The sequence below is a fragment of the Nipponia nippon genome, unplaced genomic scaffold (genome assembly GCF_047370975.1).
Source record: "Nipponia nippon isolate SJK-2023a ecotype South Korea unplaced genomic scaffold, ASM4737097v1 scaffold_3, whole genome shotgun sequence".
In the NCBI taxonomy this organism is placed as follows: domain Eukaryota; kingdom Metazoa; phylum Chordata; class Aves; order Pelecaniformes; family Threskiornithidae; genus Nipponia; species Nipponia nippon.
This window is the reverse complement of record NW_028262347.1, coordinates 2,250,376-2,274,688: the sequence shown is the minus strand read 5'-3', so window position 1 is coordinate 2,274,688 and position 24,313 is coordinate 2,250,376. Positions and strand designations below refer to the sequence as shown.

The 24,313-nt window shown below is 52.5% G+C and overlaps 2 protein-coding genes across 2 annotated transcripts; both read left to right on the top strand.

The window, feature by feature from the left end:
- The first annotated feature begins 1,153 nt into the window (after positions 1 to 1,153).
- On the top strand, positions 1,154 to 13,205 carry NET1 (neuroepithelial cell transforming 1). The gene is made up of 10 exons (XM_087766562.1): positions 1,154 to 1,306; positions 5,887 to 5,994; positions 6,793 to 6,957; positions 7,743 to 7,805; positions 8,243 to 8,339; positions 8,462 to 8,538; positions 9,037 to 9,294; positions 9,555 to 9,725; positions 10,612 to 10,798; positions 11,192 to 13,205. The coding sequence occupies exons 1-10, from the start codon at positions 1,214 to 1,216 to the stop codon at positions 11,590 to 11,592; spliced, it is 1,620 nt and encodes a 539-aa protein (XP_087622688.1). The 5' UTR covers positions 1,154 to 1,213; the 3' UTR covers positions 11,593 to 13,205.
- Positions 13,206 to 17,827: 4,622 nt separating this feature from the next.
- Positions 17,828 to 18,649, top strand: LOC104010482 (calmodulin, striated muscle). The gene is made up of 2 exons (XM_009462600.2): positions 17,828 to 18,368; positions 18,574 to 18,649. Exon 1 carries the CDS (start codon positions 17,883 to 17,885, stop codon positions 18,330 to 18,332), a length of 450 nt encoding a protein of 149 aa, XP_009460875.1. The 5' UTR covers positions 17,828 to 17,882; the 3' UTR covers positions 18,333 to 18,368; positions 18,574 to 18,649.
- The last annotated feature ends 5,664 nt before the right edge of the window (positions 18,650 to 24,313 follow it).

Genomic DNA, 24,313 nt, shown 5'->3' with positions numbered 1-24,313 from the left:
TCTGAGAATCCTGCCGTGGACGATCCTAAATGTCCCGGTCTCGCATCGCAGAGGTTAAACGGGCGCAGATTTGCTGAGAGCAACTCTCCACGGGAGAGAAGCAAACAAAGCTAAAAACCAAAAAAAAAAAACCAACCACCAAGCCAGGGGAGGGGACAGCAGGACTTTCCTCCTGCCCATTACTCTGAAAAAATGCCATCGCAAACCCTCCGCCCGTCGCGCAGCGGCCACGCGGGAGCCGGGGACCAGCTCGGCGGGGCCCCTGCAGCGCTCCCGGCCCCCCAAAATTTATCTCCTCCAAGCAGAAGGTTGGTTAAGCATAGGTAGGCAGCAACGCAGCTGCCCTCCTATTGCCAGATAAACTCGGTTTATTTTTACCAGCACAAGAAACCTTTTATTTTGGAGATTTGTAGCGGTGCCAGGAATAATATGACTTGAACAAACAAACAAAAAATACAAACCCTTTGCATCTACAGCCAGGCCTGCTGGGACAGGCTCCCCTGTTAGAAGAGGGGGAGAGGCTTAGCCCAGCCCCTGGCTAACAGAGCTGTGCCAGCACAACCTTTAAAGCTGAGAGCAGACTTAAAAGCACAGGTCTAGACAAGAATTCTTTTTTGTTTTGAGCAAGGAGGGCTGAGGCTGGTAAAAAAAAAAAAACAACCACAGGGGCAAATGATTTATGCTCCAGCGGCGGCAAAGAGAGCTGCTGTCAGGAGGAGCGCGTCCCACCGCCATGCTTGCGAGACGGCCGTAGGCGGCGGCGGGCCCCAGAGCTGTGAGTGCCAGCAAAGAAAAAGAGGGGAAAAACCCCAAAAACCAAAAGGTACATTTGGCTTTGCCTCTTTTCAGCGCAAATTAGCGAAAACCCCGTGCTTTTTAAACCGCTTTCTGTGGTGGGGGGTGATGGAACAGTCCCCTCGACCCTCGGTGGGTGCCTGCATTGCGCTGCCTTAAAGTAGAGCTTCTCAGAGGTCCCATTTTTGGGAAGTTTAGGAGGAAATAAGGGCTGGGAAAGGGGCCCGCAGGGTCCTGGCACCCAGCCCCTGGGGCGTGGGCGGGGCTAGGAGCCAGTAGGCGTGGCTTGGGGCGGGAGGGGGCGTGGGCGTGGCCGTAGCCCCGCCCCCGCCGGTGAGGTCGGGGCGCGGCGCGGCGGCGGGCGCAGAGCGGGGATGAGCGCGGGCTGAGGCGGCGGGGGCGGCCGCGGGGGGCGGCCATGGTGGCTCACGACGAGCTCGGGGGGCTGCTGCCCATCAAAAGGACTATCCGGGTGATCGACGCGCAGAACCAGTCCTTCAGGGAGCAGGAGGTGAGGGGGAGCGGGGTTGGAGAGGGGGGGAAAAGGGGTTTTTTGAGGGGAAAATGGTGGGTTTGGGAGCCTTCCCCCCTCACCTTCCCGCTCTCCGCGCCTGAGGAGAGGCGACGAGCCGGGTGCGCTGCCCGCTGAGAGCCGGCCCCGCAGTGAGGTGAAGGCAGCGATTTTAAAAAAAAAAAAAAAAAAAAAAAAAGTCTTTAAAAAGAAACAACAACTTTATAGCCCCTGGAGGGGGGTCGTCCTGGAGGAGTGGGACCGGGGAGCCGACACCGAGCGCGGCGCCTCACCTGACCCCGCTTCTCCCAGCGGGGTTTTCATTAAAACAACGCTTGTTGCTCTGTGCGCTCTTTCCACTGACGGGTTTTTTCCTAATTAGGGCGTTTGTTTGCTGCATAAAACAGCAAAAAAAAAAAAATCCCAGTGGTTGGTTGGGGTTGGGGGGGGGGGGTGTTTTGAAGTATTGTTATTTTTATTATCTGTTGTTATGTAGATGAGAATAATTGCATTCTTGGTAGATGCTCGAAGGCCTCCTGCTGCGACAGAAGGCAAAAGTTCGGCAGCCAGGTAGGGACCGGCTGCCCTGGGCAGGGTTTTATTGCCGAGATTGGCGGTGAGATGAGGTGGAAGAGAAAAAAAAGGCGGCTCCAGACAGCTCTGGGGCTTGAGGGCTCCCGTCTGAGTCGCCAGGCTCTTAAAATCCTGGCTTTAAAACAGCCAAACTTGGGCAATCTCATTGCGCAAAAGAGAAACCAGATGTTGGGAGAGCAATAACATAAACCAGATCTCTTAAAGGGGAGCAAATCGCGTCTAATTCTTAAAACATGTATTTTCTGTAGGCTATGACCAGCACGCTGGGTGTCTGAAGTTAAACTTTGGGTCTGGGCTTGAGTAATGACTCCTAAGCCAGCACCCCTGTAAGTGCCAGGTACTGAGTTGCTGTCGAGAGCCACTGAAGTTATCAGTGGAGCGTGAGGCCAGATTTCTCCCTCGGTGGCAAACAGCCTGTTGAATTTGAGAAAGGCGAGGGTTGTAACCTCTGTACCGACGTGTCAAGCCAGTGGCTGGTTGTTCGGTTTCAGTCCAGACAGCCATTTTCAGAACAGAGCTTGAGATTCGGCGAGCTCCTTGCACGTGAATCTTAAAATAAGACAGTCAGGTGGCGATGATTTCTGGCAGGAGTTATTCGAGCTGGTGACTAAAATCCCTTTATGCTTATTTGGCTTAATAGGAAAAGTTTTGCTGTGCATGGTTTTTAGATTCGTCACCGTGTTTGTACGCAGTGGTATGGGACTGGCAGGTAGGACATTGCACTCTAGTAAGCGATCCTTGTAAAAACCACTAATCATTACCTAGCGTGGGGGAAAGGTTACAGGCGTGCAGGCTGCTAGAGGAAAATGTTTGTTGCTCAAAAGTAGAGCCTGTTTTTCTTCCAAGCAGCAAGGTGTAATCTTTTCACAATGTGAAGGGTTAACCTACACTTAGAAGCACTTGAAGAAATTCCCCTAGTGTGAAGTCTTGTCTGCCAGCTGAGGCACAAATTTAGCCTTTGCGTGTATGTTTATGATATATTTATATTCACTTTTAATAAAGAGTCCCCTGGAAAAAAAATTTTGAATGGAAGCAGAAGTGCTGTTGAACTCGGTGGGGTTTTAATTATCTGTCAGTGTTGTAATGCATAACACTATTAGCTTGTTACAGAAACGTTACAGACTTCATTCTAATCTGGGCTTCTGCAAGTAATACAGCATGGAGACAGGGTAATCATTGTTTGCAAGTACAGAACTAAAAAAAAAAAAAACCAAAAAAAACCCCAAAAAACCACTGAGCCAAAGTTATCCATAGTACGAACTGCACTCAGTCTCAGCTTACACCGCAGCTCAGTCTGACTGTAAGTGGAGTACATGACCCCGGGCTGAAACACAGGTCTCAGAGAAGGTGAAGTTTCTAAGGAGAGGGATTTTTTCCCCCTCCCTGTCTTGGATCAAACAGTATCGCTGGAAGGAGAAGAAGAAGAAACAGATGCGTTTTTTTGGCAGTTGAGCCATTCACGTCTGAGGGCACTTGCAGGACAGAAAGTGGGATTTGTTTCTCTTTGAGAGGGGAAATGGCCTTTTGCTAAGCTGAATTTATAGCGTACAGAAGGTTTTCTGTTGGCCGAACACCCCAGGGGAGCACATCGCATGTACAGAAAATGCTCTGGTCATGCCGATCTGTGCGAAATTCCTCCCTCCGCAGGGCAGAGGAGGGCTCCTCGGGAGCCGTGCTGCCTCTCGTTCAAGAGAGCAGTGCTTCTCCCTCCGAGCCTGTCTTTGCACGTCTCAGTTACGTATCGGCTGTTCAGAAAAGTGGCGATTTATAATCCCAGGGAGCCCCTTTGTACCGCCTGTCCCAAATGGAGAGGCAGGAATGCCTTCTGCCAGACCTTGTGCCTATGCATGTGTCGCTTCAGCCCAGCACAGATGTGCTGGGAAGGCATTCACACATGTCCCTTAGCGCAGATAGGGTGTCATTGTATCTCATATCTGGAAAGGCTGCAGAGTTGACCCTTTAACAGCGAGCTGCGAAAGACTGTACAAGCATCCTAAAGCACTGAGGTTTCTCGCTATTAATTTTCAGTGTCACGTTTTTCTTTTCCATGCTATTTATATCACTGGCCTTGACAGAGCTGTGTGTGGCTTATGTCTGTATATTTTCTGCTTACATTCCTGCAGTTTCTTAAGCTTCTCTTGGCTTGCATCCCTTTATTCTAGTACACTGATACACGGTTTTCTAGAAGTAAATTACCTATCCTTTTCCTCCACTCAGAAACGTCTGCAATTAATTAAAGTTTCCTTGTCTTCCTTTGGGCCCGGCCTAACTTTCCAGCCTTCTGCGTAATCCTTTTCCTGACTGACTCTGTCCTGAGTGCAGTGGCTCATGGTTGGCAAAGAAGTGACTGCAGTGTTCCCAGTGCTGTACCTAAACCCAGCTGAGGGTTGGGGTTCCAGGGTGAAGGCGCTTTCTTATAGCTTTTCCTTATTTCTGTAGTACCCTCATAGTTCTGAGATTACCCAAACGTTTCAAGCACAGCTTTGAACGCGCTTTGTGCTGTGCCAAGAGGTCTCTCTGTTCTGCATCACTCATAAATTGTTTCTTTTCATGTTTTCCCCCCCTGCAACTTTGAAGGCTTAATTCAGTGTGAGCTAACCTCCCCTGTTGCTTAACACTGCGTGTAGGCAGGCAGACGGGCCACTCCTCGGGTCATGTTGCTGAAATCAGATCTTACATACGTAGCTTTTATGCTTTCTCAGTCTCATGACTGGAATCCAGCTCTGTGTGTTCCTATTCCCCTTTTTTGTTTTCAGCATTTGTCTGTCACTTCTGTTGCTACACAGAAGCAAAGGGTTTGGGCACCTTATCTTGCAATCTCAGACTGGAAACAGAGACAGCAGAGAGCTTGTCCTAAGCAGCCTTCTCACTCTTTGCCTTTTAGCCTTTCGAAATGTAAGAGAGACTCAACTGTAATTAACCAAAAATGCCTAATAAAGCTTTGGTAAAATTTCTACTGAGATGAACTCAAAAAAAGAGACTGCTTCCATCAGCTCACCTGAACCGCATGCTAAAAAGCTTCCTTCTGATGATGAGTCACATCCAACCATCTGCCAGATGTTTAGGAGCACCAGGGCCTTTCTCCTAGCCTTAAGCTCTGAGTCCATCTCTTCCTGGTGTCCCATGGTGCCCACCTTTCCTGTACAGTCCTTACAACGCAATATTTTTGGTGTAGAACATGTAGGTTTGCCAGCATGATTTTCAAAACTGATCTGAGCTTAAGCAGCAGGAGGTTTCCATGGGGCGTTTCCTCTTTCTTGGCAGCGTTTCGGTCAGGACAGAATTGAAAACGCTCTGTGCTCCCGGCGGGGATTAGTGGTGTAGAAAAGCAGAAGCTCTATCTTTCAAATCTAAACAACATATAAGAAAAATTATGATGGCTTGGAGGGCGGTGGGGAGGAGGAGGAGAAGGAGGAGGAAGCTTTGTAAACTGAAGGTTTTAAACTTTATCCATTCTGTGTGTGCGTGTCCCTCGCAGGAATGTTCAGCATGTAGTCATTTGCTATTTGTTAGAATAGCTGCTGAGGCTGTCCTGGGCTCCGACTGCTGCTTTTCTCTCCGCAATAAAATTAAAATGGAAAAACACATTCTTTCTACAAAGGCAAACATGATAAAATGGAGAAGCAGATCACGGCTCCATCTTTAGATGACAATCACTTGCCTGGCGGAGGAGAATGCTTCAGTCTATTTATGTTCAAACCATAACCGTCCCTGTTTGAGCTCTATTTTGAATTCTGACTGACGTGTATGTTATCTTCCCTCTTTTACACTGGGCAAAGCCTCTGCAGTTTAATTGCAGCCTTAAAGTTCAGACAAATATTTACAGCCTCTGCTTTCCTTCTAAGATGAATGGCTACTTCAAAACACTCTCTTTGCTGTGTTTCCCACTCCTTAAGTGGGTTTATGCTTTTTAAACCTGCCTGGGCAGCTTGAGAAATGAAGTGGGAGTCACAGCCAGTACAATTTGTTCTCTGCTTTATTTACAGGAGCCAAGCAATAAGCGGGTTCGGCCTTTAGCACGGGTCACATCCCTGGCGAACTTGATCTCTCCTGTAAGAAATGGTGCAGTGCGGCGCTTTGGGCAGACAATACAGGTAAAAAGCAGAGCCTTCTAGTCCTAGAAGTCTGGAGACCCGGGGAAGGTACTGGCTGGATGGGGGTAAAACAAGCACTGGAATTTCAAGGCGTCTTTTGAAAATCTCCTATGTGCAAGGACAGAAAGCTTGCTTGGGACTTGGGGATGAAGAAGAGTTCGGGAGTTCAGAGGTAGCTTGTTAGATAACCAGGTTATTGAGGGTTTAAGCAGTGAAAAAAAAACAAACTGATTCAGATAAGGAGATGTACTTGATAAACTGTTCCAGTGCTTGAGATGCGCGTATTGGAGCATGTACTTAGGCGTGAGCTGACCCTGCTGTTCAGTGATCTTTCAATAGTGTTAGAGAAGGAACACTATACCCCATGCATGCAGATAAGAGCGCTTCTGTGTCTGGGTGTTAGTAACATTGCAAATCACGAGAGCAAAGTTCAAGTGTCTCCTGATTAGCCCCGCTACGGGTAGAATTATGATCCTAGTTTATTTACTTCCTTATACCTTGGAAATAGACCCAAGCTTTACCCGCCCATCCTCCTCCCAAGTGCTGCTGCTGGATCAGTGCAGGGAGAGGTGCATGGAAAAGCTCGCCAATCTCTGGGCGCTCAGGGCTTTCTCAGCAGCTTGATTAAAGTGTTCCGTTATCTGAGGAAAAGTGTCTGGGTGTGTTTTCCTGTCCTGTACAACAGAGAAGGGTGAAGGATTGGGGGGGGTATGGATAATACTATAATACTTCTGTACTTCTGAAATGGTGGCTCTACATATTTTTTATTTTTTTTTTTTTTTTTTTAAATCCCTGTAGTCATTTGCCCTTCGCAGTGACAGCAAGTCTCCTGGCTGTGCCCAGAAGTCATGTAGCAGATCTGCTGCTCCTACTCCTAAAAGAAGAAACAGCGTACTTTGGTCTGAGATGTTAGATGTCAACATGAAAGAGTCCCTGAGCACCAAAGAAATTAAGCGCCAGGAGGTAGGCTGTCCGTTAAACAGCAGGACTGGGAGAGGCAGCCGAGGCCTTGGCTTGGGCTGTTTCCTTGGCAAGTAAAGGAGTAACGAGCATCTGTGGGTGACTGTATCTTCCTGTGCACCTTCATTTCTAAACCGCTAGATTTATTTCTGCATTAGGCATGGGAAAAGGTAGGCTTCTCTCTCTTGAGTCACTAGGGAGTTTGTCTCCCCAGTTTGACCCTTCAGAGATGCCAGACTCTTTCCACGGGGGTGCTCAGCATTTCTGAAATTCGAGACCCCGCCACGCTGGTTGCTCTGCAGCAGACCCAAAGTCGGGTTCCTTGTAAAGCCAGCTGTCTTTCTCTTAAAGCTCTTGACAATTGGTTGAAAGCCAAATAGCAAGGCCTTGGCTTGCCTTTTTCCTGTAGTTCTTAGACAAATCTTCTAGTGGCAACACAGAAGCTGACTAAAGACGCCTGGGATTTGACCTCTGTGGTTTTCTGGGTTTTGTTTTTTTCGTACTTGCCTGTGTAAAAGCAGTGATTTAAAAGGCGCTAATATTTAATTTGGCTTGTGCACGAGCATCAGAGCTTTCACACAGTTGTAAGTAATGTCGCTTTCTCGGAGCTGGGAAAGCCGGCAGATTTACTTGAGGTTGTCATGCCCAGGTGGCATACAGTGATTCAGATGGCAAAACCGCCTATTCAGGCTGCAGAGACGGGATGTACATTATGTGAGCTGAAAGGCCCTTTGAGAGGAAGACTGGGATTAAAAATGACTCTGGATGCTTTATTCCCTTCCTCACAGGCCATCTATGAAATGTCCAGGGGAGAGCAGGACCTAATCGAAGACCTGAAGCTTGCCAGAAAGGTGAGTCGTTTTTTTGCAGCAGTCAGTGATCGTATTAGAGATAATCATGAATTTTCTTTGCACCTGCACGCATTACATATCAGCTTTATCAGGCCCAGAGTTCACAGTTTGAAAGCTGGCCTGGAAAGCTGACGTGAGCAGTCCTGCAGTACTGGTTTGATTGCAGCAAACCCAGCCAAAAAAGGATTGCGCTTTGCAGTGCTGCAGAGCTGGTTGGGGAATCCCTCTCCCAGATGAGAACAGTTCAGACAGGAAAGTCCTTTTCATCCTATGCCTCCATACCGAGATGAATCTTTTAGCGATCAAAGTCGGTGTTACTGTTTCTGTTGGCTTCACTTCATATCTGTCCTGCACGTCATACATCCCCTCATATTTAAATTGTCGGCTTTTGGGTTTGGGAGGTTTTAATGTATTTTAATACTGACGTCCTTTGACAGGCCTATCATGATCCCATGCTGAAACTCTCCATCATGTCCGAGGAGGAACTCAACCACATATTTGGGGACTTGGATTCTTATATTCCTCTGCATGAAGGTAAGAGCAAGTGGGTCATGTTCACATAACTTGCTGACTAAGAGTTAAACTCTGTGCTTTCTCACATTAGAACAGCTTACTGGGGCATTGATGCAATTTCTATTTTTGTGTTTCAATTCCAGACTTGTTGGCAAGTTTAGGAGAAGCAACAAAACCAGATGGAACAGTGGAGCAGATTGGGCCCATTCTTGTGAAGTGGGTGAGTACATAACTTAGAGACAGCAGGCTAAAAATGCGCTTAAAGAACGTTTAAAGCTAGAAGCCGAAAAGCTCTGGGCTTTTGTGGCCTTGAGCGAAAGATTGAAACGGAAATCCTGGCTACACTGAAAACAATGGGAGTCTGTCAGCCGTAATGGGCCGCGATTTCACCCTGGAGACTTACACCAGTGTGACTGCAATTACTTGCTGATTTATGTTTGAAATGTCTATATCTTCTGGACTGTTTGTGACCGATGTGATTTCAATAGTGTTATCGCTGTTAATCTCAAACGTCTGAACTTCAAAGGCTTTGCACGCAGGATGCCCTTGTTCTCCTCACAAAAGACTAACTACATATACAAGATACAAGTCTGTTAGCTTTTTTATTGGGGAAAGTATTGCAGTAAGGGAAGTAGAACTCCCCGAGTTTGACATGTTAATGTGATTTGCTTTTCCTACATGGAATTTAACTCCTGAACATTGTTCTGTTCTCCTGCAGTTACCACGACTCCATGCCTACAAAGGTTACTGTAGCAATCAGCTGGCAGCCAAAGCACTTCTGGATCAAAAGAAGCAGGACCGGAGAGTGCAGGACTTCCTTCAGCGCTGCCTCGAGTCTCCTTTCAGCCGCAAGCTAGACCTTTGGAGCTTCTTGGACATTCCTCGCAGTCGGCTGGTCAAATACCCGCTCCTCCTGAAAGAGATCCTGAGGCACACTCCCAAAGACCATCCCGATATCCAGATTCTGGAAGAAGCCGTAAGTAATAGTGATTTCGTGATCGTTGTTGTGACATAAGCATGTCATTCCGGAGCTTCAGAAAGCTTTCTTTCACCCTCAGCAATTTTGTGGGGTGGTTTTCTCGGTGGACACAAATCTGTGACTGTAAACCTTTCTGAAAGCAAGTGAGAGATGAGTCCACATGGATTCCATCATCGGGAGTTTTTAAATAGCACTTAAAGGGAAGATACACAAGCAGAGGTCCTTATTTAATTATTTGTAAATGTTTTGTTTTATAGATATCCATAATCCAAGGAGTCCTCTCTGACATCAACCTGAAGAAGGGGGAGTCAGAGTGCCAGTATTACATTGACAAGCTGGAGTACCTGGATGAGAAGCAGAAGGACCCGAGGATCGAAGGCAGCAAAGCTTTACTGTGCCACGGGGAGCTGAAGAATAAAAATGGACATGTAAGTCCCTCGTGTTCATGGTCATTAATTCTCAAGTTTGAAAACCTTCCCCCAGAGGTAGTTAAAACCGTTTGTGGTAGCAGGACCAGGAGCCCTTCCATCCTTAGGGTTACTTTAGACAATTAGCTAAATTTAAAAAGCAGAAGAGAAAGCACCTGATGGCAGGCTGCATTTCAGGGCGTAAGGGAAAGTTTCCTGCTGACAGCTTTACAATTGGCCTTCAGAAGCTGGAAAATAATTAGCGCAGAATTACCATAGAAAGTGTGCTCTGTGCCCAAGCACTCCATCAAAAGGGATTTCCTGCCGGCTGTTTACTTTCAGGTGCTCTGACATTCCCCATTATGAGCGCTGGCGCACAGCTCTTCCAAACAAAAGTGTTCCTGCAGACGCCTGCTTGGCTTTGAGATGAACTGCCAGAAGTTTATCTCCCACTGCAGCAGCGCTGAAAGACCCTGCTGTACTCGAGGGTTCGCTGCCTTTTGTTCTGCCTTGCGGGAGTAACCTCGTTTTAAACATCAAATCTTTTTCTGTTTTCTTTATTTTTTTTTGCTGGTTGGGGTTTTTTTTTGTTTAATTTGGCCGTTACACTTCTGCATACATGAAGCGTTTTGTATTGTCAGAAAAGATACTGCTTCTAATCATCCTATTCTTGGCATCCGTAAATCATGATTCACTTTTTAAGGGTCATTAAAATAATAAACCTGTTGATATAAGTCCGGTCTGTGCCACCACTGCCAGGGCCCTACGTTGCTGTAACAAGAAACTGTCAGAAGGTTAACGTGGGTGAAACTTCAGATAACGTGGCCTTGAATCCCAGAGGATGTGTAACCGCTTTGAATACAGAGTACAACACTTCGCTCATGTTCCAATGTGCTTTGCCTTTCAGAAACTCTACGTCTTCCTCTTCCAAGACATCCTGGTTTTGACCCGGCCAGTCACTCGCAATGAGCGTCAGGCCTACCAAGTGTACAGGCAGCCAATCCCCGTCCAGGAGCTGCTCCTCGAAGACCTGCAGGATGGCGATGTGAAAATGGGAGGATCCTTCCGAGGAGCTTTTGGCAATTCCGATAAAGGTACGGACCAAACCAGTTCATCTGGGGGGGAATCTGTTGGAGAGGAGAGATTACGCCTGGGCATAGGTCCCCGCGGACCGGGGTTCCTTTGGGATAACAGGCATGTGACATGCGTTAACGTCCACCTTTAGACTGTCACTGCTGGGCTTCGCAGTTTTATATTTGGTGGCCATAAAATTATATATGGCGCTTTGCACTTGGTGCTCAAATTAGAAAACATCTGTTTCAGCACGTCTCTGCTGCGCTGTGGGGTTTGGGTTTTTTTTTTTCTTTTGGTGGAGTTTTGAATGTTTTTCCCTGAAGCAGAGCAGCGGTCCAGGTCACTTGTCTAGCGATGGAATCTCTAAATATTGAGCTAGGATCTGATCTGCTATTTCCTATGTTTATCATCAGCTAAAAATATCTTCCGAGTTCGTTTCCAAGATCCCTCCCCAGGCCAGTCCCACACGCTGCAGGCCAACGATGTCTTCCACAAGCAGCAATGGGTTAATTGCATCCGAACCGCCATCGCTCCCTTCCAGCGGACTGCCGCCGCCGCCGAGCTGAAGGAGCTGCCCGAGCTGAGCGAAGAGTCGGAGGAGAACAACCCCTCCGCGCCCAACATCAAAGCCCAGAAGAGGCAATCTGCCATCTCTGGCATCACCGAGATGGAGTTAGACGAAAGCACATCCGAGTGCGGCTCCATCCTGGACTCGGAGGAAGCCAAGGGAGTGAAAACACACCGAACATCGTCTGGGCACAGAAGAACGAGGGAGAAGCAGCTAAGTGGCAAGCGGAAAGAAACGCTAGTGTAGAGGGGAGCCCAGCGCCATCCTGGTGGAAGACTGTTTATTTATAAATAACGTGTACATTTTTTCTTGTAATGTGAGCATGATTGGATTTGCTCTGCTGAACAGAATTTTTTTTTTTTGCTTTTTTTTTTTTTATGTTGTAATGGCAGCTACTGGTATACAGTTAACACTGTTGAGCTGGAGTCTGTTTTTACAAACATGGCCACTTTGAACCTGGTTTTAACGCTGTGAGGGATTCAGAAGCCCTCGTGCTTCTTGACCGCTCGTGGCAGATTTGAAGAGCACACTTTAGCCTCCGAAAGATTTCCACACGCGGTGTTTGAGGCTGGAAAACAGTAAAGCTAAAGCAGAAGTTTGGGGCGTCACCGCGAGCCTGGCAGCGCCTCCCTTTGCAGGGGGTTTGGATCAACGCTGCAAGAGTCCTTTTAACATGGGCTCAAAACCTGAATTGGCATTTTCTTCTTGTCTCGTACAGCGCATGCTTTGCAGGGTGTGGTTATCGTAATCCATGCAACTTTTTGTCTTAAAAAAAGGGGGAAAAAACCCAAAAAACAGACCCCAGGTTCAGCAGGTTCTCAATTTACCTACTGGAATCTTTCATCTTAGTGTGTCCTTTGTACATTCCTCATTTTCACTCTTGTAACCTGCCAGGTATTTAATTTTTTTTTATTAGTTGTTTTGTTTCAAGTTTGGGGTTTTTTTTGTTTGTTTTCTTTGTTGTTCCTTTTTTGTTTTTTTACTTTTGTATGTTGTTGTTGTTGTTGTTGTTCTTCAGACTTGGCATTTCCTTCCAAGTACTTGATCCTTCTCGCTCTGAGGCGTGCGTGCACGTACCGTTTTCTCACGTCACTCCACAGTCCTGCGGAGCGCAGGCGAGCCGTAGCGTTACGAGCCGGTGGCTGAGAGGGAGACGCTCAACGCACCCCGTAACGACGAGCGACGTAAACGGCTTGCATGCGCTCCGGACTACTGAAAGAGAACTGCATTGCTAACGGGGTTTAGGAAGGTTTTAGGCACGTTGTAAAGGGTTTGGGGAGGGAAGAGGAGCAGCTAGAGGGGAATAGCAGGGAGCGAAGGTAGATTTTTCTTGTTACCGTTGCCTTTTGGAAATGAAATGCCTTCCGCGGGGAGGCAGGACTGGAGGCAACCAAGGGGTTATTGCATGTGGTAGAAAGGTAGAGAAAAGAAAGCGTTTGAAGCCGATGAGGTGTAAAGACAGAAGAGGTAGTGGTTGTATATACTCGTAACGGCGACACTGCCATGTTCTAGCGGTCCAAAGATTCGCGTGAGAGACACCAGCTTGGTAACCGCGCTGCGAAGCGCCGTAGGAAACAAAGCAGTGACAGCTTTGAGCAAAGCCCGCGGGTTGTTCCTCTCATTCAGCCGGTGGTGCTGGGGCGAGGACAGCCATCCCACGATACCCGTCCTTGCGCGTCACCCGAAATCCGTGCTCGAGGAGCCGTAGTTTGCGCGTAAAGCGTCGTGGCCTGTCACACGTTTGGCCAGTAATGTTGGAAACGGGAAGAGGGTGTACATAGACACAAACGCGTGGTTCTCTGTAAATGTATTGTACAGTTTCGAGTGCCAAGTACAATTAAATTCCTGACAGCCTCTTGCCTGCCTCGTCTGAGTCGCGTACCTGCACTTCTCCAAGCCCTCGCAGCTGGCCTGCCGCCGCACAACGCGGGCGTAGGGCTGTAGCTCGCGGGAGGAAGCCATGGCTTTATTCAAAAACCCTTTTTCCGTCACGGTTCCCCGTTGCGCCGCTGCGGGCGGGCAGGATGCGAGCCAGCGGTTTGCAGCTGGGTGTGCGGCGCAGGGCCCGGCAGCCACCGCCCTTCGCGTGTGACGGGGCGGTCGCTGTAAAACAGGGCACAGCCGCGTGACTCACTCCATCGTTCTCCTCCATGTCTGGGGGGGAAGGGAGCAGTGGCAATAATCCCTGCCCTCCCAGGGCACCGGAACCTCCTTCCTCCAGAAAAGAAATCAGAACAGAAAGGCTCCTCGTTTAGCAAATATTTTAAAATCTTCTCCGAGATGAACCTTCAGAAACAGCCCTGAGCGGAAAGGGGAGCGCGGCAGGGAGCACCCGGTTATCAGCAGTGTGACGAAAGCGTCGGGTCTCCGCGGCCCTCCCGAAAAGCCGCGGCCTGACCGTGTAAGGCGATGTCTGGGCACGGCTGCGGCTCCCAGGGAGAGTGGCCCCGGCTCCGCAGCAGCTCCCTGGGGCCGGCCGCGCTCCCCCGGGTGCCCCGCTGCCACCCCGGGGCCCCCGAGGGAGGGAAGGCGCAGCGCCGGGCCGGGGTTTACAGCTGAGCTTTGCCCTGGGAAGCTGAGTTTTGATCTGGAGGAGACTCGGCTCCTCCCAAGCAGGGAGAAGCTGGAAAAAAAAAAGGCTCCTTTTGCCAAAAAAAAACCAAAAAGGGGAGGATTAGTGAGCTGCTGGGGCTCGTCCTCAACAGAGAGGGAACCCTGCGGAGAGCCTGCTTATCCTCCCCTGCGTCAGGCTGGGGCTGGACCTTCGCCTCCTCGTCCCGTGGCCAACAGACAGCAAATTAGCCAAAAACTTAATTTCCCTTTAAAAGTAAATTCCCTCCAGCTCCCGGTGGTTCCTATCCCCGCTCCGTCCCTCCGGGAGGAATGTGCAGACCGCAGCCGTCTGCCTCCTCGGCCCTGGCTTGGCTGGACTAAACAGGCCGCGCTTTCCTGGCGTCCTCCTCCCTGGGGTCGTGGCCAGCCCTCTCCTCGCCCGAGCTTCCCAACCGCTGAGCCGAGACCCCCGTCCCACACACGGGGGGACCCCGGGACACGGCGGGGTGAGATCCCCAAGGGCAGTGAGGGGACCTGGGCCACCGCCGCATCCCCCCGCCCCGCTGAGCCCCTGCGTCCTTGGCCACCCCGGCCGTAGCAACATCCCTGTCGTGGCTAGTGAAAGGGAAGGTGGCCGTGCCCGGCGGACGCGTGGGCACCTCCGCCTTCGGTCAGCGGCTCCCTGGCCCCATATCTACCTTTGGGGATCCACCCAGCTTGGGTGCTACATGCAGAGAGGAGCCAACGCCACCCCAATTTACAGGCGAGAGCTTCCTGGAGTCGGAGCCACGTCCCTCTTGCGAGCACCTCCCCAGCACCCCGATCCCAGCCTCCCTCCTCCGCCGCGGTGACGTCTGGCAGACCCAAAAGTGGGACCGCGGTCCCTTCGCTTGGGCTAGAAAAGCCCAACTTGGGGAACGCTGCCCTGCAGATCCTGCAGTTCACCCTCGGCTTTGGAAACCTCCCTTAGAACGACGTCTAAAATAAACCGCAAGCCACCAAAGTCCAAATTTTACCCCCAGCAGCTGCCGTCCCCTGGAGACCCCCGCAGCCGTTTCGGAATCATGCCCAAACTCAGCCTTTCCAAAATCCCATTTTGCATGTTAAACCCTGATGCAATTTACGCCGGGGCTTTGCGGAACTTCCTCCCCATCCCCACGGATGCTGGCGGGACCTGCCGGCCTCGGCGCGTCTGGGCTCGCGCGGGGGCACGGGGCCCCGCGGAGGTTTCCCTGTCGGAGCGGTTTCCCTCTCCGCCTCCAACTTTCTCTTTTTCCACAAATTCATCAGCCTCCCCTCCCTCCGCCACCACCTCGTCTGCAAATGCAAACCCAGACGTCGCCGCACACATCTGCGCGCATCTGGGCTTGCCTTACGAGCCGCGCAGGCTCGGGATAATCCAACCGGGTGCTTTTAACCATCTGGTCTGGGGGTTTTTTTCCAGCCATTACCTGGATCAGACCGCTCAAAGCCAGACGCTGAGGTTGAGGAAGGCGATGCCGCCTGGAAAACGCCGTGTGAGGCTTTAATATGGGCCGCTTGCACCCTCCTTCGTCAAAGCAGCGACCCCTCCAGCTCCGATTGGAGGCATCCCAGGAAAATCGGCTGCCAAAATACCCATCAGCCGGCGGCTGCGTGCTCCTGCCTCCCACCGTGGCGGCCTCGCCGCTTTCCCGTCCTACCCCACGGCCCACCTCGGATGCCGTAAATAGGGCTCAGCTATAAACCGCGGGATTTTATGGGCCAACAGGCAGTTGTATCAGGTTAATTATCCTGCCGAGCTAACGAGGGGGCAGTTAAGCACAGTCAAAATCAAGGGCTGGCTTGACCTTCTCCCAAAGACTGATGCAAACGTGGGAGGCAATGGGTGCTGGTGATGGGGAGGCGATGGGTGCTGGTGATGGGTGCTGGCGATGGGGAGGTGATGGGGAAGCAAAACCCGCCAGCAGCTTCCAGCTTCGCTCAGCACCAAGGGACACCCAGGACAGAGCAACCCCTTCGTCCTTAGCGAAGCGGCCCAGGGTGCCCCCCACCCAGCCCACCCTCATTTTGCAACTCAAACAACTCCCTCTGTAGCTTGAGCAAACACCTTAATCCTCCTGGGCTTTGAAAACACACGGTTATCTGATGGTGTTTGCTTCTCCAGCTGGGTTCAAGCCAGCTCCCCCTCCTCTTGGCTCCGTGCTTGGCTGCCTGGGGCTTTTTCACAGCAATTTTGATTCGATTGTATTAAATCTGGAGCAGAACAGCAAGCGCGGGCAATTAGACAGACAATTAGGGAGCAGCTCGTTGCACAAGAGGAGCTGCCAGGACCTCCCCTCCCCGAAACGCGCTTGCGGGGCGAGTAGTGCCGTGCCTCTCGCCAGACAGGTTCCCGGCATGGCTCGGCCGATTCCTCCCTGCAACTGCAGCAGTTAACGTGCCCAGAGTTTTTTCCAGATGAGGTTTTCCTTGAGACAGTGATCCCCTCCCAGGCTTTGTCCCACCTGAAGACCCCATTTCCCACGTGTTCCTCAGTTGTCCCAGGGGTTGGTTTCTGTTTTGTGGCCGTCCCTCCAAATCCCACAGTTCTGATTCCTCACTGGGTTAAACTGGGGTAAACTGGTGCCATTTTCTTGTAGCCAAGAAAGTCAAACTATCTTCTGCTTGTGCCTGATCATCTGGTCCATTAGGTCCTTGGCCCAGCTGGTGAAGGTGGCTTGGCTGTTACGGGCACGTAGGAAGGAATGAGGGATGGTTGGAGGGACAGGTAGATGGATGGTAATGGGAATGCATGGATGGACGGACGGATGCATGGACGGATGGTTGGAGGGACAGATGGACAGTTGAATGGATGGATGAGTGGACGGACAGATGAATGGAGGGATGAGAATGTGGTTGGGTGGATGGGTGCACACAAGGATGGGTGGCTGGTTGGTGGAATGGATGGGTGGGTGGATGGACGGACGGACGGACGGATGGATGGACGGATGATAATGTGGCTGGGTGGATAGATGGACACACGGATGGATGGGTGGGTGGATGGATGAAGAGATAAATGGATGGAGGGATGGATGGAATGTAGTGAGAATGGATGGATGGATGGATGGACGGACGGACGGACGGACGGATGGATGGATGGATGGATAGACAGAGAAATATCCCTCGTTGTCATTCTGCTCTGAACCCTGCTGTACTCCTTGCTGTAAGAGATGAGTAAAAATGAAAGCAGGCCTTTACACCGTGGTTAACCCTCACTCAGCCCCGGGGTTAACCCCTGACTAACCGGGGCAGGACTCATGACACCGCTCGCCTGATGCACCGCCACGTCAGCTGCCCCGGGGGCCGCGGGGCCGTTCCCGGGGAGCCCAGAAGAGGCATCGCGGCTGATTCAGGTCTCCGTCAGCGCGGAGCACATCAGCTCCGGGCAGCCGGGCTCTGCCTGGACCTGCACGAGGGAACCTTCCCTCGGCAGGTTTGACACGCTGCCGGCATCACTGTGGTGGTCCTGGGGCTGGGGAGACTGGGAGGACCCCTCTCACACCCCCACGCAGGGCTGGAGGTCTCTGCACAACTCCAAACCCCACCAAAATTGCCTTAAAATAGCCAAAAATTAGTGTGTATCACTCCCCTTCCGCCAGCGCCCTGCCTCTCCCCGAAACCACCGCTTTGCTGCAAGCCGCAGCGCAAATCCCTTAATTAGGGGGTTCGTTAGGAGCCGGGCCCACAAAATACCACTGGCGGAGCAAGCGGGACGGCAGCCGGGGTAGCCCAAGCGGGCTTCTTCTCTGGCACCCCGAAACTCCCCTGCCCGCTCCACTGGGGTCCAGCTAATCCCTTCCTGCTGACCCCGTGGCTCAGCCTCTCCCGCCTGCCCCTGTTCCTGCCTCCTCTTCCTCCTCCTCATCCGGGGAGAGGCAGGGAAGGAGGGAGGAGGCCCCATCCGCGCTTCCCGCCGGCACCGCAGCGTGCCGGGGCAGAGCCGCGTGTGAGCAGGGAGCACCATGGCCGAGCGGCTGTCGGAGGAGCAGATCGCCGAATTCAAGGAGGCTTTTTCCCTTTTCGACCGGGATGGAGACGGTTGCATCACCACGAAGGAGTTGGGCACCGTCATGCGCTCCTTGGGGCAAAACCCCACCGAAGCGGAGCTGCAGGACATGGTGGGGGAGGTGGACGCCGACGGCAGCGGCACCGTCGACTTCCCCGAGTTCCTCTCGCTGATGGCGAGGAAGATGAGGGACACGGACAGCGAGGAGGAGATCCGCGAGGCTTTCCGCGTCTTCGATAAGGACGGCAACGGCTACATCAGCGCGGCGGAGCTGCGGCACGTCATGACCAACCTGGGTGAGAAGTTGACGGACGAGGAGGTGGACGAGATGATCAAGGAGGCCGACTGCAACAACGACGGGCAGGTCAACTACGAGGAGTTCGTGAGGATGATGACGGAGAAGTGACCCCCCACCACCACCACCTCCAACCCCATCCCACAGGTAACGCGCTGGGATGCGGCTTCGGGCCCAGCCCCACGTCCATGGAAAGCCCCAGACCAAGGGGTCCACCCCACACGTTGCAACGGCCACCCCAAATCTTGCATATCGCCCATCCCGACCACCTCCTGCCCTGCAACTCTCGCTGGCAGTTGGAAAAATTGGTGTTTGTGGTGCTTTTCTTAAGTTTTCCTTCATTTCTTCATAGGGAACAAAGGTCGTGGTGGTCCCCCAGCCCCTCCGTTCCCTACTGCCTTCTCTCCACCACCCTGGCCTGGAAAATCCTCATTTATCCCAGCCAGAACATCACCAGCCAGCGTCTGCGTCGGATGCGGGCGTTCCACCTGGCAGGATGGGGCTCGGGGTGCAGATGGACACGGGGGGGTCTCTCCCCACTGCCCTCCACGAGATGCACCCCTCGTGTCCATAGAGGTGCTGGTGGCCACCGCGCGAGTCCAATAAAGAAATGTCCCCCCGTGTCCTGGTGGCTGCCAGTGCTTCCTTCGGCTTCTCTTTGGGATCCCTGCTAAAAAACACCCCCCCCCCCCCCAAATCACCGACATCGGTGCGTCCCAGCCAGGGTCAAGCCCTGCATCACCCCCCTCCTTTTTCTCTACAAGATGGAAAGATGCCCGCTCACGGGTGCTGGGCGCCCTCCAGCCGCATCCCCTCGGGGCTGTGGCCATCCCCACCCCAAATCCCCGTCACTTTTGGGATCTGCTGTCTGCACTCCCAGGGTGTTGGGGGCCCTTTTCTCCCTCCCAAGCTAAGAGGAGAGTTGGCAGCTGGATTTAGCCCTAATCCCCATCCCAAAGATACGTAGAGCGGGATTCACCTTTCCTGGCCGTAAGCCACCCCATCGTGCTCCCCGTGACTCAGTTTCCCCACGAAGAGGGTGAAACCCAATTGCAGCAACGCTCCCGCCTTGGGCTGAGGTGATTCCCTACACGGAGGGGTTTGAAGGAGAATTAATTATAATGGGTCTTATTAATGGTCAGGCACTAACGAGCAAACGGGGAGGCGGTGGGAGCTGGGCATGGCTGTTTCGCAGGGGACATCGCAGCTCCGGGGATGTTTGAGCTGCCGGGAGGACCTCACCCCCCACCTCCAGCCTATCCCTCCAGCCGGGATCTTTGGCAATCCCGGTTGTTTTCCCAACACCGGGAAAAACAGGCAGGTGCCTGCACGCCAGCCAGCGGGGCCGAGCACACCCACGCTCGCTCCACCGCAAGCACGGCCCCCAGCACCCAGCGCCTTCACCACGTGCTGCCCTCTTGCTCGCGCACCCAACCTGCCTGCAGCTCCGCAGGGGACAAGAGCGGGGCAAAGCCCGGCAAAAAAAAAGCCCCAAATCCAGCAAAATCAAGACAAGCGAAGGGGTCACACCAGGCTATTGTACTCGAGCCGCTAAAACCAGACCTTCCCGAAAACATGATTATTTATTAATGCTATGTTTCAGAGGCAAAAACATACCCTGTATTTTTAGGCTTGACCTTTTCTCTTTCTATTCTGGGGTTGTTTAATTACTGGAATAGTTTTTCACGCCACTTATCCTGAGCTGGTTTTTCTTAACGATGGTCTTTAACGGGAGGCTGGAGCCTGGCCAGAAATGTTGGCCCCACAGCCCCATCACCGGCCTAGAGAAGAAAGTTTATTTGTACTTCTGCACCAGAGACATTTGCCCGTTTCTCCCCCCAGTTTGATGCTCGGGAGCACGGCGGGAAGGTTTCCACCGGCGTCGCTCGGGATGGACAGAGGGCCAGGAGGGTCCTGTTTGCTTCAGCATTGCCAAGGGAGGGGATTTTGCTTCCCAAATCCAGCTTTCCAGGCCCAAATTGCCCCACTGGAGGGGAAGGAGGTGACGGGGTGTGGGGGATCTGTCCCGGAGCTTGCACACGGCCTCCTGCCACGCGGGGCGGATCCGTGACTCACGGGGCGCCTTGGATCAGGCGTTGGTTAATGATTAAATTAATTGAGTGGGTACAGGCGACGCACTCAGTGCCTGGGAGGTGGGGGGAAAAGGGGTGACGTAGGGTGCCAAGGGAGAGATTGACCATTTCCACCCCAAAACCTGGTCCCCTGCACCTGGGGATGGAGACTGCAGGATGGGACCTGGGGCAGGGGTCACCCGGGATGGGTCCTGGGGCATCACCTAGGCTAGGACCTGGGGGATCCCTTGGGATAAGACCTGGAGGATCATCTAAGATGGGACCTGAGAGGGGGTCACCTGGGATGGCACACTGGGGATCACTTAGGATGGGGCTTGGAGGATCCTCCAAGCGCTTGGCTCTGGGGGGATCCCCTAGGATGGGACCTGGGGGGATCATCTAGGATGGGATCTGGGAGATCATCTAAGACAGGACCTGAGGGGGTGGCAGATGAAGGATCACTTAGAATGGACCATGGGGGATCACCTGGAGGGGGACCCGGGGGTTCATCTAGGATGGGACATGGGGATCACCTAGAACGGGACATGGAGGAGCCTGCAGGATGGGGTGTGAGGCATTCCTTGGGATGGGACTGGGGGGGATCTCCTGGATCCGGACTGGAGCAGCTGATCCCACCTCCACCGCCAGCAAACAATCTTCCACCACCTTTCCTTATATTTTCCTCCACCCTTTCCAACAAAGAAGCTACGGAGGGCTCCAGCACCACCCAAAAGCAGGGGCCCAACCAAACCCCCCGCCATCACTTCCCTTCCCTGCTCACCGTTCTGCTTCGCCTGGACACAGTTTTTCTCTAAAATGATACGTTTTAGGAGAAAAGCAGCTCATGAAACCCCCCCCCTCAGCATCACCCACCCTGAGGGACCGGAGATGCTTCTGCTCCAGCGCTACTGAATCAGTCACACATTCTCCCCGTTCCCTTTTATTTTCGCAAAACGAGACATTTTTTTTTAACCACATTTCAACAACTGGGCTTTAAAAACACTTTAATGAAATGTTGGGGAAACAATACTGAGACCCCGCAAGAGGGACCAAGGAGCTTTTCTGAGCCCTCCCAAAGGACGTTGAAAAGAAGGGCAGGATTTTTTTCCCTATTTTCCCCCATTTTCCCCCCCTTCCCGCAGCCCCCGGGGCCGCAGCTCCCTACCTCCTCCCCGGCAATAACTCTGCTCTTAAGCAAACATGACGTATTGCTTGGGAAATGTCGCTGCCCGCAAGAAGGGGAGGCCCCTCGGCACCCGGCTGCCGTAAAAAAGTGGGGGAAAAAAGGATTTTTGCAGCGAGGTTGGTCTGGGTTGGTGGGGCGAGGGGTTAGGGGATGCCACAGAGGAGGGCTCGGTTGGGTTGCGGCAACCCAGGTTCTGCATAGGGGAATAAATAATTAAACCACCCCCCCTCAAAAAAACCAAAACGCCTTTGCAAATATGTCTTTCTCGTATTTAGTTTGGCAGAAAACTGTTTCATTTCTCAGAGGTGTTTTTTAACTTGTTTCAAAGTGTTTTTTCTTGCTGATTTTCCGCGCTCAGGTTATTTGTGAAAGGAGAAATCACTGGATGGGGGAGAAATTAAAAAAAAAAAAACAAAACACAAATTGCCCTATGACCGGGCACCAGGTGTGGGGCAGGATGGGCCCCGGAGCCCAGGGATGGCCAAGATGATGCTGAATGGAGCCAGATCCAGCGCCAAGCCCGCGATAGATCCAGATGGGGCATTGCTTTGGGGCAAAGTGCCTGATTTTGGGACCAGAGAGGTTGGTTTTATGCCCTTTTTTTGGCATGACCCCCTTTACCCTGTGTGGGACTCTGGGTACCACTGCGATGCAGATGCCCAAAAGCATCTGAGCTGCTTTGCATGACACGAGTTTCCCCGGTCTCAGCTCACAGCCAGGCCAAAATCGCGTTACCCTCTCGGCTGCGCTTGCCAGGGAATCCAGTGATGGGGCCTGGGGGGCTGCGTTGGGCTTCCCCCGGTGTGGAAAAGCTCTGGCCCCAGAAGTCTGCGCTGAATCCCACCGGGTCGGCACCAAAATTGCCTCTGCTGCCTCTGAGAGCAGGGCCGGGGAGGGGACAAGTGGGGCAAGGAGAGGGGCCAAGTGGGATAGGGAGATGAGGAGGAGAAGTAGAGAGGACAAATGGCACCAGGAGACCAACAAGACCAGGAGAGGGGAAAAAATGAGACCAGGAGGGAGTTGGGGACAAGCGTGACCAAGAGATGGGACCAGTGGGACCAGGAGTTGGGGACAAGCGTGACAAAGAGATGGGACCAGTGGGACCAGGAGTTGGGGACAAGAAAAACCAGAAAAGGGGAAAAATGCAACCAAAAGATGGAACAAATGGGACGAGGAGATGGGGACAAGTGGAACCAGAAGGGACCAGTGGAACCAGGGCACAAGGACAAGTGGGACCATGAGATGGAGACAAGTTGGACCAGGAGAAGGGACCAGTGGGACCAGGGGACAAGTGGGACCAGGAGACAAGGACAAGTCTTTGGGCTGGGGATGAGTGGGAGCAGGAGACAAGTGGGACAAGAAGAGGGGACCAGAACAACCAGGAGATGGGGACAAGTGTGACCAGGCGAGGGGTCCAGGACAGGGGCCCCCATGCTCTGCAGATACCAGGTAGTTTGTTGGGGCATGAGATGAGCCAAGAGCAGCCCAGGGCTGCTCTAATGCCCTGTGCCCTGCTGCAAGGAGGGGGGACACCTCCTCCGGCACCCCCATCTTTCTTCCCCGGCATTCCCAAGACTCAACGCAAAGCCCCGAGGGATTTTGCGAAGATGCTTAGGGCTCCTCGCGGGGACACCGGGACTACCCAGCTGCCACCGCATTTCACAAGGCTCCTCTCCCCGCCTTCCACGGCCGAGGAGTTTCCCAAGTTCAAGTTACCAAAATAAGCCCCGGTCTCAGCCTCGGGGGCTTTTGAGCATGAAATGCAACCAGCCGCCAGCCCCCCGGCCACTCAGCGATGGCCGGGTTTCCAGCATCGCAGTGTGGGCAGATGTGGCTCCAGCCCGGCCGGCTGGCGGGGGATTAAATCGGACAAGGTCTTTGCAGGCGCCGGGAGGGCTTCCCGGGCATCTCAAGGGACGCTGAGCCCCCCAGAAGCCAGATGAGGACCTGTAGGGTAGCCAAGGTGGTGACCATCAACCTTCAAGGGGTGTAGTCTATCGTCGGGACCGTGGGATTTGGCTCTCTCAACCCAAAAAGTCCTACATCCCCGCAGGGGTTAACTGCAGCGGCAGCAATCGGAGCTGCTTCATTTTCCATCCCTGCAGCGCAGGAGCCGTCGGGGCTTTTAACGGGAAATTAATAGCGCCATGACCTCAGCCGCCACGCACGCGGCCCCGCTCGCCGGCGTGCCGGCAGCCCCACGTAACCGCGGCCCCCCCGTATCCCAGCCGGAGGAGATTTTGGGGGCCTTTTGCCTCTTTTCTCCCCAGGGATAGGCAGGAGGATGGTGGTGTAGCTCTATAAATCACCTCCAGAGATAAACAAACAATAAAACACTCCCTTCTCCACCTTCACAGCTTTAGAGCCCAGCACCTTCCCTTCTTTATAGCTTAAAAAAAAACGCTTAATTTCCCACTTTGGTCCATAGTAGCCCCAAATTTGCCCTTGCAAGAAGAGATGCCCCCCCCCAAAAAAAAGTGAGCCCAGGCAAAGCCAAAACGAAGAAATAACTGCTTTGCAGTCCCCATTTTTTTCCTTGTTTTCATCCCATCCAGGGAGGCACAACCTGCCCCACGCTCCCCATCTCCCCCAGCCGGACTGGGTTTGCACAACTTTCCCTCAATTCCTGGTTTTTCTCCTTAAAAACACCCCCTCCTCCGAGTCCGATCAGCAGGAATTCTATTACTGACAGATCTGGGGAATGCGGAAAAGCTTTTTTGTGATGCAGAGAACTGAAGCCCGGAGGTAGGAATTGAACCGCCCGGAGGTGATTGGTTGTTGCTATTCATTTTTAGCCAGGATAAGGGGAAAAAAAAAAAAAAAACCAAACCCAA